The 14,673-nt window shown below is 43.4% G+C and overlaps 1 protein-coding gene across 1 annotated transcript in view; it reads left to right on the top strand.

Annotated features, from left to right (window-relative positions):
• Mybpc1 (myosin binding protein C1) overlaps positions 1-14,673 on the top strand; it is an 89,776-nt gene that overhangs the window by 15,291 nt on the left and 59,812 nt on the right. Inside the window, exons 2-3 of the mRNA XM_085842577.1 lie at positions 5,792-5,827; positions 9,358-9,399. Coding sequence (XP_085698703.1) covers positions 5,792-5,827; positions 9,358-9,399 — 78 coding nt within the window. The remainder of the gene's footprint in view (positions 1-5,791; positions 5,828-9,357; positions 9,400-14,673) is intronic.

Below are 14,673 nucleotides of genomic sequence, written 5' to 3'. Positions count from 1 at the left end.
GTGGCAAAGCTGAGCATGGCAGGATCTGTCCGAGACAAAGACATAAGACACACACACACACAAGCAGCAGTATAGGATTAAAGGACACCCCATGGGGGTGCTGAAACTTTGGGATTGGTTCATTTTCCGAATCAAACCTGCTTGGCCGTCACCATTTCTGGTCACTTATTATCTACAGGTTACACGAACTCTTACCAATGTCCTGGGAATGACCGGCGCTTCTTTTCCCACTATCTGTTCTGTTTCAGCACAATTGATGACTGGTTGATGACTGATCTGCTTCTCTAACTTGTGAGCTGCAATGCTAGCCGTGAATTATACTCACTTTAGTAGCTCCCATTTTTACAGTTAGGGTGAAGGGGGAGAGCACATCTGTCCCACTCCTAGCTGTCTCCTCAACCCCCACCCCAATTCTGCACACATTTTAACACCGAGAAGTCCCTGGTCCTGAAAAGTAGACAAACCCTAAACAGGTGGCATATATAGACATACGCTTCCTGTTCAGGTGTGGCCAAGTAAACATGGCGATCGTTAAGAAAAACCAGGAAGCAATAATGCATAGATGATGCGATCTATCGACTCTTTCCTTCCTGCGACCACCCCAAGGTGGAGGCTTTGTTGTTAGTTCCGTTTTCTAAGGAAGAAACTGAGGGATGCTCCTGGAGGTGGGGCAGCATAAGAGATCACGTGACCTTGAAGGTGATCTGAGGGGAAAGTGAAGAAGTAACAATATTGGAATGTCTGCCAGCTTGTTTCTTCTGCCTCCTTCAGAGCAACTGAGAAAGGCAGCCAGGCCTGTCGCAGAGCGTGGGCTCCCAGGCCAGCCTGAGGGAAACAAAGGCATGGCCCCTAGCTTTCTTCTAGAGCAGTGGCTCTCGGCCTTCCTAAGGCTGTGACCCTTTAATCCAGTTCCTCATGTTGTGGTGACCACCGACCATAAAGTTATTTTCATTGCTACTCCATAACTGTAATCTTGTTACTGTTATGAATGATAATTGTAAATATCCATGTTTTCTGATGGTCTTAGGTGACCCCTGTGTAAGGGTCATTCAACCCCCCAAGGAGTTGCGACCCCACAGGTTGAAACCTCTGCTTTAGGAGGTTCAGAGCCTAGCGTCTCCGCATGAACTGTGTGGTCTGTCAGGGTTTCAGTTTCTGGAAGGAAAGGAGAGAATTACAGACAGTAACTTACTAGAGTTAAAACTGTCAATTTAAGTTAGTCCTAAACGCAACAGGTGACAGCGCGTTGTCGCTGTTTATTTGTTGGCTGCACAGTAATGGGCTCTTCATGGTCTTCAGCGGGCAAACTGTCTCTCCGAGGAAGCATGCAACTTCCCTGTCCACACAGATGTCTTAGTATTAGCGCTCTGTGATTCTGCAGCGTGGACAATTGGTGTCAGCGGTTCCACCAGACAATGGTGGCGCACGCCTTTAATCCCAGCACTCGGGAGGCAGAGGCAGGTGGATTTCTGAGTTCTAGGCTAGCCTGGTCTACAGAGTGAGTTCCAGGACAGCCAGGGCTACACAGAGAAACCCTGTCTCCAAAAACCAAAAAAAAAAAAAAAAAAGACAGTGGTTCCACAATTTGAGGCAGTTGAGTTAAAGCTCTTAAATCCTCATTGTGCTTTTATATTTTGGCCTGCTGCATAGTGCATGGGTCCTTCAGACACAATGGAGATGGACAATTTATATTCAGAGCGTGTTTACAGCTTTCAGCATCCAAGATGATTCTTTTTTTTTTTTAGCATGTAAAAGATAACATTTATTTATTTATTTATTTATTATTACTATTATTATTTATTTTATCAGTAAGTATATTTTTTTTATTTTAAAGGCAGAATTTATTTTTTTTAATTTTTTTTTATTAGGTATTTTCCTCGTTTACATTTTCAATGCTATCCCAAAAGTCCCCCATACCCACCCTCCCAATCCCCTACCCACCCACTCCCCCTTTTTGGCCCTGGGGTTCCCCTGTACTGGGGCATATAAAGTTTGCAAGTCCAATGGGCCTCTCTTTGCAGTGATGGCCAACTAGGCCATCTTTTGATACATATGCAGCTAGAGTCAAGAGCTCCGGGGTACTGGTTAGTTCATCATGTTGTTCCACCTATGGGGTTGCAGTTCCCTTTAGCTCCTTGGGTAATTTCTCTAGCTCCTCCATTGGGGGCCGTGTGATCCATCCAATATCTGACTGTGAGCATCCACTTCTGTGTTTGCTAGGCCCATCCAAGATGATTCTAATTTATTTCATTAGAAATCACCCAAGTCACCACCTGGATCTTAAAGCAAAACAAAACAAAACAAACAAAAAACCCTACAGCTTTCCTTAGGAAATATGCCTTGTGCTGTGTGTGGTAACACATGCTTGGAATCCCAGCACTTCTAAGGCTGAGGCAGAAGGTTTGCAATGTGTTCTAGACTAGCCTGGGATCCACAAAAAGCTTGATGCTAGCCAGAGCTGTGTAGTAAGACCTTGTCTTAACAACAAAGCTGAGAGCCCGATTCAGCTTGATAATGTGTATACACCCATCCATGAAGCCTTTCTTCATTCTTCTGTGACTTAGTTTACTGTATGCTTAATGTGTTTTCAGCAAAACAACAAGATGCCAGGGAGGTTTAAAAAAACCAAGCATCCCTGTGGTTATTTAATTGTGGGAGAAGGGGATCTAAGTATACAGAGACTGCTGGAAAATAACTAAACCATACTTGATACATAGTATATTATGATGTGGCTACAGAACGCTGGGAATAGGGAAGAAAGAAAGGCTACAGCCAAGAAGACCTTAAAAGAAGACATAAGACCAAGCCTGGGCAAGCATAATGGTGGAGTAGGGTAGGTCCCAAGTCAGGATCCCACTTAGTTCTATCTGACATAGTCACAGAGGACAGGCCCAATGGGGAAAAGAACAAGACAATGATCTTCAGTGACAGGAAGGTCAGAGGACAGACAGAGAATACAGATGCAGCGAAGAATGGCTGAGGTAGCATAGTTAGAGGGAGGAGGGGCAAGAAAGTGCAGCAATGGCTTTGAATGCTAACCTGGAGAGGGCAGGAGGACCTAACCCAGTGTGTAAGAGACTTCAAAGACAGAATAATGGGATGGAGCACAGGAGTGTGATAAACAGCTTCTGCAACTGTGGGGAAGAAGGGTCAGGAGACCGAGAGCCCTGTCTGTAGACAGAGCCAGGAAGAGGTCCTTGGGCATGGAACAGCCATGGCTCAGACCAAAAGATAGTATGTCAGAGAAACTGGCTTCCCACACTGGTGCTCTGATATCCATCCGTGCGCCTCAACAGCTCACCCAGAGCCAAGCTGTCAGTACCAGATCTCCATTTCTTCACTTTGATCCCTGAAAATAAAAAGGTTGTGGCTTTCTTCTTCCAGTGAGCAACAGCATTAATGATACTTTCCATGATGTGGGGAAGACATGAAAGCGTTCTTGTTGGTGGCATCCAAAGGGACTTAAGTGTTTCACTCTGTCTGTGAGTGAATGACCTCCCATCCTGCCATGTTATCGTCTGCTAGCATGTGAGGTCATATACTCTTTCTCCTTTGATATCTATGCATCTAACCATCCATCCATCAATCCACTGATCTATCCATCCATCAATCTACTGATCCACCATCTATCTTCTATCTATCTATCTATCTATCTATCTATCTATCTATCTATCTATCTATCTACCTACCTATCTATCTATCTATCTATCTATCTATCTATCTGTCTGTCTATTGGTCTGTCTGTCTATCTTTTCCCTCATTAATAAAGAGTAAAATACTTACTGATCACCAGAATATTTGAAAAAAAAATCAGATGAGTAAGTAGACAAATTGAAGCTTATCAGATACAAAATATGATTTTTTTAAGAAGACTTTGTTTCACTCCACATCCCGGCATTTCTCATTTTCTGATCTCTACCATGGCATACCCACTCATTTGTCTAAGCTCATAAGCAGGGCATGCTAATGTCCTGTGCATTGCCACAGTCTCATAGATGTGCCGTATCCTAGACTTTGGACCAACAGAAAGCTCCTGGGTTCTAATCATCTGCCTAAAACACAACTTTCTTATCTTTGGGTTTTATTTAATGGTCAAGCAGGGAAACACTTTTAAAGGAGATTGCCTTCATTAACAGTCTCTTCCTGTTCTGGAACTAAGGCATCCAGTTTACTCACACAGAACCAATAACACCCAGTTCTGGGTGCCTGTGGGAAGCCCACAGGGACATCTTTATGCCTTTACACCCTGGGGTGTACCCGTAGTATGTGGAAAGAGTATGTGCTCTAAAGGAAGGTTCCTTACCAGACTGCACAACTGTACTGTTCCACACTTTGCACACCACATACACAAAGTCAGATGTAAAATCTCCAACCCTGAGCTTTGGAACTGGTCGGTAAGTGTAGGTAGAAATCCAGGCATGCATCCTTAATGAAACCAACATCCAGAGCGGCTAATTCTGTTTCCCAGAGACCTTAGCTTTGCCTTGTAATGAGTGAAAAGCTACAGAATCAGAAGACTGGGGGCTTTGTTGTCATGACAAGAGAAAGTGTCCTTGTGAAAAAAGGCAGTACTAGAGTCACCTTGGTGCCTTTTTGCTGTTGCTGTTGTTTAAGGGAATCTCCCCCTCCCCCATCACTACCTACCAGGCAGTTTCCCCTCCCTCCTCTCCTCCCAGTTCCTCCCTCCACCTCCCCTCTGCACCCCTTCCACTCCTCCTCCTTTTCTTTTGAGAAGTGGGCAAGCCTCCCATGGATATCAACCAGCCACAGCACATCAGGTTGCAGTAAGAGTAGCTGGCTCCCTTCATATTAAGACCGGATGGGGCGACCAAGTGTAAGGAAAAGGATCCCAAAAGCTGGCAAAAGAGTCAGAGATGGCCTCTGCTCCCACTGTTAGGAGTCCCCTCAAGAAAACCAAGCTACAGGCTGGTGAGATGGCTCAATGAGTAAGAGCACCTGACTGCTCTTCCGATGGTCCGGAGTTCAAATCCCAGCAACCACATGGTGGCTCACAACCATCTGTAACAAGATCTGACTCCCTCTTCTGGAGTGTCTGAAGACAGCTACGGTGTATTTACATATAATAAATAAATAAATCTAAAAAAAGAAAAAAGAAAGAAAGAAAGAAAAGCAAGCTACACAACTGTGATGTGAGCAGAGACCTAGGGCAGTCAATTAGGGAGCCTGTTAAAGAGACTTCACTTAAAGCCCCACGGTATGTGTTTGCCACTTGCTGGGTCTCATTTTGTCCTGACAGCAGCCCTCCAATAGCAAATCAGTGGCATGGGCATTTTTCCAGACCGGGTGCTGGGTGGGTAGGGGTGGGGGAGAAGAACAAGTTTAGCAATATTAAGTACCCAGTCTGCTCTTGCTTGGATGGGGTTTTATGTGTTTTCACATTTTGAAACAGAGCTTTTGATAGCCCTGGTTGTCCTGGAACTCAGGGGATAGACTAAGATGACAGTGAGCTCCCTTTTTCATACCTCTACCTGGAAAGGGCTGGGATTACAGGCTTGTTCCGCCCCTTCTGGTCTTGGATGAATAACTAAGCTGCGGGCATAGCCTGGATCTTCATCTCACCTCTGCTCCATTCCGCACCACACTACCCCACCTATATATAGCAGGCTGTTTGGGTCCTCGGCTCCCACCACACAATGTAGGGTAGTGTGCCTGGGCTGCCTGACACCACGCTGATCCTCCGTCAGCCAGCACAGGAAGATGGCAGCGTGGGTGGAGTCCCGTCACTTATGGGAAGTGAGCCTAACGCTTCCATCGTTCTTTTCCTTTCTAGAAAATGAAGTGTCCGCCCCAGCCCCTCCCCCGGAAGGTAAGTTAAGCCATCGCCTCGTGTATTTGAGCTGCAGATGCTGAAGTCCATCCCAGCATGATTTGATCTCCGTGGATGCTGTGAGCTTTAACCTACTTTCTACTGGGGATGATGACAGGTGTGATCTGTTGATAACAAAAATAATCCACAGTGTATTAACCCAATTTGAACAGCACTTCCTATGTATCGTGGGATCATTTCCAAGTCCTTCCGTTACATAAAAGTTGTTGCTGGCTTCGCGTTTCGTATTGGTTGAGGCAAAACGTTGATGAAGCTGCCCCCGATTTAGTAAAAGACAACGTTTCCATGTTTCCTGTCACGATGGAAAATGGGTCCCGTCTCAGCCCGAAGCTCAGTAGCTTCTCAACGTGGTCTACGTCACCATCAGACACCTTCGGGAACTGTTTAGGAAGTTTCCAGAAAGGTTTGAGATCGTGGGATCCAATTTATTGAGTCATTAGTATTTTCTTGCCTACCAGATTTGGGGGTGGGAGGATAAAATAATTAAAAGTGTCCAGCCAAATTCTTGATAGGGCTACAAGCAGCCAGAAACGTACTGAGTCTGCTGTACACATAGGAGACCTGTGGCGTAAGGCATTGGGTAGAGACGGGGGCTGAGAGTATGATAAGCCAGCCCAACGGATGGTTAAAAGCTCAAGGTGGCCCTTGGGAAGCATTGGTGTGTCTGCTCCTGCCAAGATGAAAGAAACCAAAAATCATGTGCAGTGTCCCACAAGCCAGCCAGCCAGGCCAGAAAAACAAATTAAAATCACAACAACAACAATGTCTTTCTAACCACCCTTCCTCCTTAAAGCGGCATCTGATGAGCCACTCACGAGTCTTTACCACATGCACAACTCCAGATGGCACCCGCACCCCGGAGAAGGACACAGGGCTCTCTTCCAAACACTTGAAAGCCGAGACTCACTGTACTAGACACAGCATGAAGTTCTAAATAGAAATAGCAGTTTCCTGTATTGTTGGTTTGCAGTCAAATTGAAAATGAAACAGCCTGCCGAACAATGAGCCGACAGTCAGTGACTACACTGGTGTGTGCCCCCTGTAAGTGCAGCACGCCAGCTACTGGAGTTGGCAGTGTGGTGTGGAGCCAGGGCGTGGGAGGCCACTGCTGACAAGATCAAGTTCTGCTCAAGTCAAAGTAGAACTGAATAAGGCTTCATTTTCTAGTCCCCCTCCCCCTACCGCCACACCTTTTTTTTTGTCCTAGAAATTTATGAGAGGATGAGGCAGCCTTTCCATCCTGGATATAGTTTTTCTTCAGAGGGCAGTCTGGATTCTCAAGCAGCTCATAGAAGCCTCTTTGTCTAGCTAGGAATACCTACCTCACTGAAAACCTTAAGCAGTAAGGAATACTGCTGAATTTCCAAGTGACTGAACCGGGCTCGGTGCCCCTAGGAGGTCAAATGGGCAAGCTCCTGTTTGCAGATGTCAATCTTGAAGCTGCTAGAGACTTGTGACATTCTTCTTAGGATCTCCTTCTTCTTCTTCCATGCTGTTTACTTCTTGTATGTAAAGCTTGCTTTGGCCCTACCCGAGCACACTGAGAACCGAGAGGCCATGAAACATAAGCCTTTCCTTTCTGCCAGAGGTCAGATGTTGCGCTCGGCCACTATAAATTGTGTTTCTTTTATAGTGCCATATTTCATATCTATTATACACTATTGAGCTACCAGGGCTAAAATGCCTCCCCTGAAACTCCGCTGAGATAGTCCTCAGCTGAGATCTGGCTCACTAGTTCTGGAGACAGACAGACAGACAGACAGGGCATGGAGAAAAGAACTCACGCTTGAAATGGTGTTTAATGGTTTTTGTTTGGTTTTCTTGTTTTTGCTTGTTTGTTTGAAACACGGTCTCCTGTATCTCAGGCTAATCTTGAACTCATGTCCTTCTGGTTTCCATAGAATTACAGTGTGGCACACATTGCCCACATGCCCAGCTATGGTTAAAACAGTTGCTTTCATGATTTTTGTCTTACCTTTTAATTTTTTTTAACTTTAAACGATTCTTTATGAGTTTCGCATCATGCACTCCAGTCCCGCTCATCTCCCTACCCTCTCATATCCACCCTTTACCCTTGCAAACTACTCCTCAAAATAACACACACACACATACACAGGACCACCACCACCACCAACAACAACAACCAAAGCATAGAAAACATTTCATCATGGAAGCCGTGTTACTTTAATGTTATTTTTTTTTAAGATTTATTTATTCATTTTATATATGTGAGTACATTGTAGCTGTACATATGGTTGTGAGCTTTCATGTGGTTGTTGGGAATTGAATTTTAGGACCTCTGGTCGCTCCAGTGGGCCCCGCTCTCTCAGTCCCTGCTTGCTCCAGGCCAAAGATTTCTTTATTATTATACATAAGTACATTGTAGCCGACTTCAGATGTACCAGAAGGTGTCAGATCTCATTACCAGTGGTTGTGAGCCACCATGTGGTTGCTGTGATTTGAACTCAGGACCTTTGGAAGAGCAGTCAGTGCTCCTACCGGCTGAGCCATCTCTCCAGCCCACTTTAATGTTTTCAGATGTATTTGTTTGTGGGTATCTGTGTGAATGTATTTGTATCTGGGTGCGGCAGAGGCCAGAAGAGGAACACAGTTACAGGCAATGTCTGCCACCTGATGTAGGTGCTGGGATCCAAGCGCAGGCCCTCCCGTTTGTTTGAACAGCAAGTTCTGCTGAGCCTTCCCTCCAGCCCTAACAATTACTACCTTACACATACTATCTTCTTATCTCAAAACTAATGTGATTCTGACCAGAAAGAAATACAAGGTAGATGACGTTGACTGACCAGATCTGACCTCACTGCCCTCGTAACACATTTATTGCCACCCAACCCAATCCAGAAGATCCCCGTGCCCACAAGAACATTTTTGAAACTGCAAACATCTCACAACCGCTGTATACCTCATTGTAACAGCCAGAAGCTAAGATATTGAGACCGTTTACATGGGTCAATGTTCCTTAAAATGTCCCTGGCTGACTTCTAAAATAAGTGATCTTCAGAGTGTATGGTCCTGGTAGAGTCAGGTATGTGTGGCTTTGTTTTGTTTTACTTTGTTTTGTTTGTTTCTTTCTTTGGTCGGAGGGTTTGTTTTATTGAGACAGGGACTCTCTTTGTAGCCCTGGCTCTCCTAAAGCTTGCAGACTGTAGAGCAGACTATCCTTGAACTCACACAGATCCCCTGCCTCTGACTTCTGGGTGCTGGGATTAAAAGAGTGTGCCGCCACACTTGGCCCTGGGTTAAGTGTATTTTTAACAAAATATGTATTGCATGGTTTTGTATAGACCTTTAAAACGATCACATTTATTAACTGGTTTGATTAAAGGTTAGAGTGAGTCTGAACTACAATCCCCAAACTCCCAATTAATATACAGCATAATGACAATGTAGCATCATTAACATAATCATTTATTCTCTCCCTCTCCCTCCACTCGGCACCCAAACAAGTGCTGTAAGACACTTTTAAAGATGTGCTTGTACTTTCCACACAGAACCAAATAAAGAGAAAGAGGCGGGAACCGCTCCAGCAAAAGGTGAGTGGGAGGGAGGGAGAGCTAGGCTGAATTCATCAAGGCCAGAACAGGAAGGGGTCCTTCCGGCACGATGTGACCAATGACATTTCCTCCACATTAGCTTTCATCTGTGTGGTAATCCGTTCCTTGTTTGCAAGATCCAATCAGCATAACCAAATGATGCTTTGGTGTGTGGTTGTCTCACACACACACACACACACATACACACACACACACACACACACACACACACACACACACGTTTCCAAACAAAGGAAAGTCACCACAAAACAATGTCACACCCAGTCAGGGAGAAGCCAGTGCTGGAGTTGATGAGTTGGTCATTTCTGAATCCCATTGAACATCAGAGAAAAGCCGTTTAATCCTGGTTTGTTTCGGTTGTGAAAATCAGCTGATTTATCTAGATGTTCCAAAGAGGCTTGCCAGGCTTCGAGTCCTATGTCAGTCCTATGTGAACTAGTTCAGGTTTCACTAGCAACCGTGAAGACTTCATGACTCTTGAGTACATACTCCCAGAGGTATACTGATTTTAGATATCCGACATGTCAAACACTCAATCGACATCATGCAGCTGCTTACTGAATTGAAAATCCACTTATTGGCGTGATATTGACCCACGTTCTGCACTTTGTAGAAACAGTACAGTTTTGGAAAGGAAATGGTCGTTAACATGTATTTCTCTGATTCCCTGTGGCTGAAGTCATCATCGCAGGTCATCTCTTTCAGGCTAAGGAGTAATAGCCTCCCTCGAAGAAAAGTCTTCTTGGAAACTGATGGGCACTTTTACCTTATGTATGTTTGCATCATCATTTTTGCGTTAATATTTATTTGAGTAATGAAGAATATGGTTTAAATTTCAGAATGATTGTTTTCTGATTACAATAAGAATCTTTTCTTTCCTGAACATGGCTCGAAGCTTGCTAATTGTGTATTTGTTTCCTACACATTAGCAACATCTTCCTTTCTTTCAGTACACTGGCTTCTCTTCAGATAACTTGAACTTACTCTCTTGTAAATGAACCCACAGTGTTAGCACATTGCACTTCGTCCTGACCTTCAGGAGTGCCCACGGACAGTACCACGGAAGCTAATCCTGGCTACCTGGCCATAGTTCAAGGCTATTTTCTTACAGAATGCAGACAGTGCAAACTCCTGGAAATCTTTCCGTGATATGTGTTCAAGGCGATTTGACCATCCTGGCTGAAGTCACTGTAACATTATTCTCAACAAGACCAACGGAGTTTACCTCTGCTTCCTAATTTGGAAAGGTGCTTGGACCGACCTGTAAGGCTGAACCAACAGAGCAGATGACGTAATGCTAGACGGGCAAGCTGTCATGGTTTAAACAAAGCCTGGGCTTGAGCTTCAATCCGCAAAGCTCATCCTACTCTATTTGTATGCTTAAATACATTTTCTATAAACTAAAAGCAACCAATCACCAGACACTCCCTTACAGAAAACAAGTGTAATAAAAGAATAAGTCCAGATGATGGAATCTCTTCATTTTGTAGCACTTTTTTCTTCTTCTTATGTTTATAGAAGTTGAAGGTATGACTACCTACAGTCATATGCCCAGGTTCATAAACTGCCTGCTTTGTTTTTATTTTTGTTTTTAAAGAGTTACTCTTCATACTTGGCAAGCAAGTTGGTTTCCTATAAAAAGTGGTACTCATGCTTAAATAAGGAAGCCAAGGTAATCGCTTGATTTTATTCTCCATCTTCTTTGACTACCACCCATTTGTATCCAGGACAAGGGAGATTTCAAAGAAAATACTGAGCAATAAGAAAGGAACAGCCTGTAGGCTAAGTAGAATTGCCAGCATCACACCTCCCTCCAATGTTACCTAGCATGTCTTCTTCTGCTTGCTCCATCCTACTCTTGGTATTTAAAAAAAAAAATTTTTTTTAAACTATCCAACTAAGGTTTCAGTCCTTTGACAACTCGCCCCTGACTATCTGGCTCATTTCCACCCTTCCGTCTCCCTCCTGATTTTTCTTGGACCCATTGCTTCTGTCATTTACGGTTGTCTCTAGTTAGTCATGTATTAATGTTTGACCCCTTTCCCTAACCAGCTGCTTGCCTTTCCATGGTCAGGCATGGTGTCTTAACACCTCTTTGGTCTCCTCATCTCCATTCCTGGTGGCATCTGTCACAGAAGCTCACATGACAACCTCCCAATAAGTACTTGCAGAGTGAATCAACAGTTGAATTTCCATACTGGCTCGCCCACTGACCATACCAACAGTGTCGATTTGGATAACATTTTATTCCTATTTCTCACTTGCTGGGCAAGCTACATACGTACAGTTGGTGAGGGTAATATAGAACAACTTGCTCCAAGCTTCCAAATATGGAAATTAGTTCTGAACTTACCCTGCTATCTTTTATTACTATGTCCTCTCATCCTCTGAACAGTTAAAATATATTCGATAAATAAGTTCTAAGTCTATCCCTCTTAACAACATTTTGCTGCCCTAGACAGATGGCTCAGTGAGTTAGATTAGCCTTCTAAGGGGGCCCAGGTTATCTGTAATCGTGGTCCTAGGGCTATAACAACTTCTTCTGGCCTCTACAGGCACGGCTTACACAAGGTTCAGGCTTACCCTCCATACAGATAACACTGAAAACAAAGAAAAAAATGTTAAAAGATTAATTTTGACTGAATTATTCTGGAACAACTTCAAATTTTTCTGAGAAAAAAATTGCTTTTTTGTAGCCAAGGAGAGTTGCTTGGTTTTCACATTAACCTTATAATTGGGGTGTTAGCTATATCTGCCAACTTCTTCAAACATATTAGGAGGTTCTGAGTTAGTCACAGTGGTGCACTTCTATAAACCTAGCACTTGAGGCGTTGAAGTAGGAAACTTGGGTTCCAGGCCAGCCAGGGCTAAGAAGTAAGACCCTATCTCCAAAAATAATGTTTTAAATATCCTATTAACTCAGTTTGTGTGTGTGTTTGTATGTGTATGTAACACACAGAGACACACAGACACACACATAAAACAGGAAGCTTGGTTAAAATAATTACTGTTCCTTTTGGTTTCTTTCCAGAAAACTGCTTGCTTTTTGTAGTTGCTATAAAGAAAATAAAAATGTATTTACCTTTCCCAGGAATTAACATTAAGCTGTCAAAAAATAAATCTCTCGCATAACTGAAGCAGAAGTCTCTACTCCTGGCACGATCGTGACTGGCACATGAGGAAATGAGTCAGCAGATATTCCGAGCTGCTCTCCTGACAGATGCAATTTCTTTAAGGAACCATTAACTCATTTTCTTCATTTAGGTTCCTTTATGCCTACAATAACAACACCCTGGTGCTTTTTACTCACTTGTTTAAATGTATTTAACCAATTTACCTTTAGATATTGTTTTAGTAACAGTTTAATTGCTGTGAAGAGACACCATGACTGTAAAGAGACACAGCAACCCTTATAAAGAAAACCATTTAATTAGGGCTGGCTTACAGTTTCAGAGGTTTAGTCTATTATCATCACGGCAGGGAAACTTGGCATCTTGCAAGCCGACCCAGTGCTGGAGGAGCTGAGAGTTCTACATCTTGATCCACAGGCAGCTGAAGGAGACTGTGTACCACACCGGGGATAGCTTGAACATATGAGACTTCAAAGCCCACCCCCACACTGACACACTTCCTCCAGCAAGGCCACACCTACTCCAGCAAGGCCACACCTACTCCAGCAAGGCCACACCTACTCCAGCAAGGCCATGCCTCCTAATAATGCCACTCCCTGTGGACCAAGCACTCCTATTCAAACTACCATAGGCATCTAATATCATACTTTCATGGTAATGGACTTTGTTAAGAAACTAACATCATTGTATTTTCCAATTCTAAAACAACTATTAGAAAATATAACATTGACCTAATAGGTTTGGAGGGGGAAAAACTTATTAAATATACATATTTGTGATAAGATGAATACTGATTTGTTTTGTAAGCATCAAAATGTAAAGGCATATGATGTTCTAAACAGTATAAGTTAATCAAATGACTCAAAATATCATGAATTAATGTTAGCTGGTATTGCTGTCTTCCAATATTTTATTGTTGCTGTTGTGATTCTGGACATGACTGCTCTACTTGAAACATTCCTGAATTTGCCTAAATCAGACAAGACATATCAGTATGTAGTTGATGTCTGTTATGAACCTTGTATATTTTATATGCTTTCTGTCTTCATTCTAAAGCCTCAACATTTCTTGGAGGTTTACATTGCCTGTGACTTTTTACATTAACAGGCAATTGACAACCAACTACAGGAAGCCCAGCACAGTGGCACTCACCTTCAAACTCTGCACTTGGGAGGCAAAAGCAAGGTGGATCACTTTGAGTTCAAGGACAGCCTGGTAGAAATAATTGTATGCCCAACAAAGCCTGAAAAGGCTCTGGGATGGCTGTGATTGATAGCAGGATTACACACAACCCAGAGGACTCATGGGCACCTCACTGAGACCCTAGGTTTGAGGTGGCTGAATCCTTTCTCTCCTCTGACCTCTTCCTGGGAGACTTCAGTTGGCTAGCCAGCATTATGATGATTCTACAACTGCTATTTTCCCATGATTAAAAAAAGTTCTGCTTTGTTAAATTGCCCTTCTGTGCAGCTAGGGGACACAGCCTGCTGCCCGCAGACTGTCTTCAAATGTGTTGTATTCTAGCAAACCCAATAGGAAATGGAATTTTCAACAAGATCATCACTTTCAAGGAGAGAGAACGGTAGTGTGACTTCCAGATTACAGTGTTTCTTTTGTCTTTTTTTTTTTTTTTAAGATTCTATCTTTCACATAAATGGCATTGAATGTCACAGAACCTAAAAGGTTCACATAGTTTCTTCCTAGCAACAGAGTCTGCCTTTAATGGTAGATAAGATAAAAGTTAAAGTTTTCTTTTTTTCACCCAATTCAGTTAAACTCAATCAGACCAGCATTTGAGAGTTTAAGGTCAGATTTTCAGCATCCAAGGTCCATCATAGAGATGAGGACTAGTAAGCCTAGCTCTCCGGAGGCCAAAGGAGGAAGATTTCCAGCTAAAGGCTCGTGAGTTCCAGGTCAGCTCTCTACTTACGGTTCGGTTCAGAGGTAGCTATCACTGTGCAGCTTTTGGAATGCTAATGAGTATTCCGGGGGAAGAGAATTCCAAAGGGAAATGAGTTTAAGAGGTGCAGTGTCTCATGTCCACTCCTGGTGTGCCTGGACTCACCGAGGGCTTCCACATGTGTGCCAGTGAACATGCAAAAAACCAACACAATAAAATATA

The sequence above is a fragment of the Mus caroli genome, unplaced genomic scaffold (assembly GCF_978045245.1).
Source record: "Mus caroli unplaced genomic scaffold, Mus_caroli_1 scaffold_9, whole genome shotgun sequence".
NCBI classification, from domain to species: Eukaryota; Metazoa; Chordata; class Mammalia; order Rodentia; family Muridae; genus Mus; species Mus caroli.
The sequence above is the reverse complement of the archived record's forward strand: the minus strand, read 5'-3'. Positions and strand labels throughout refer to the sequence as shown.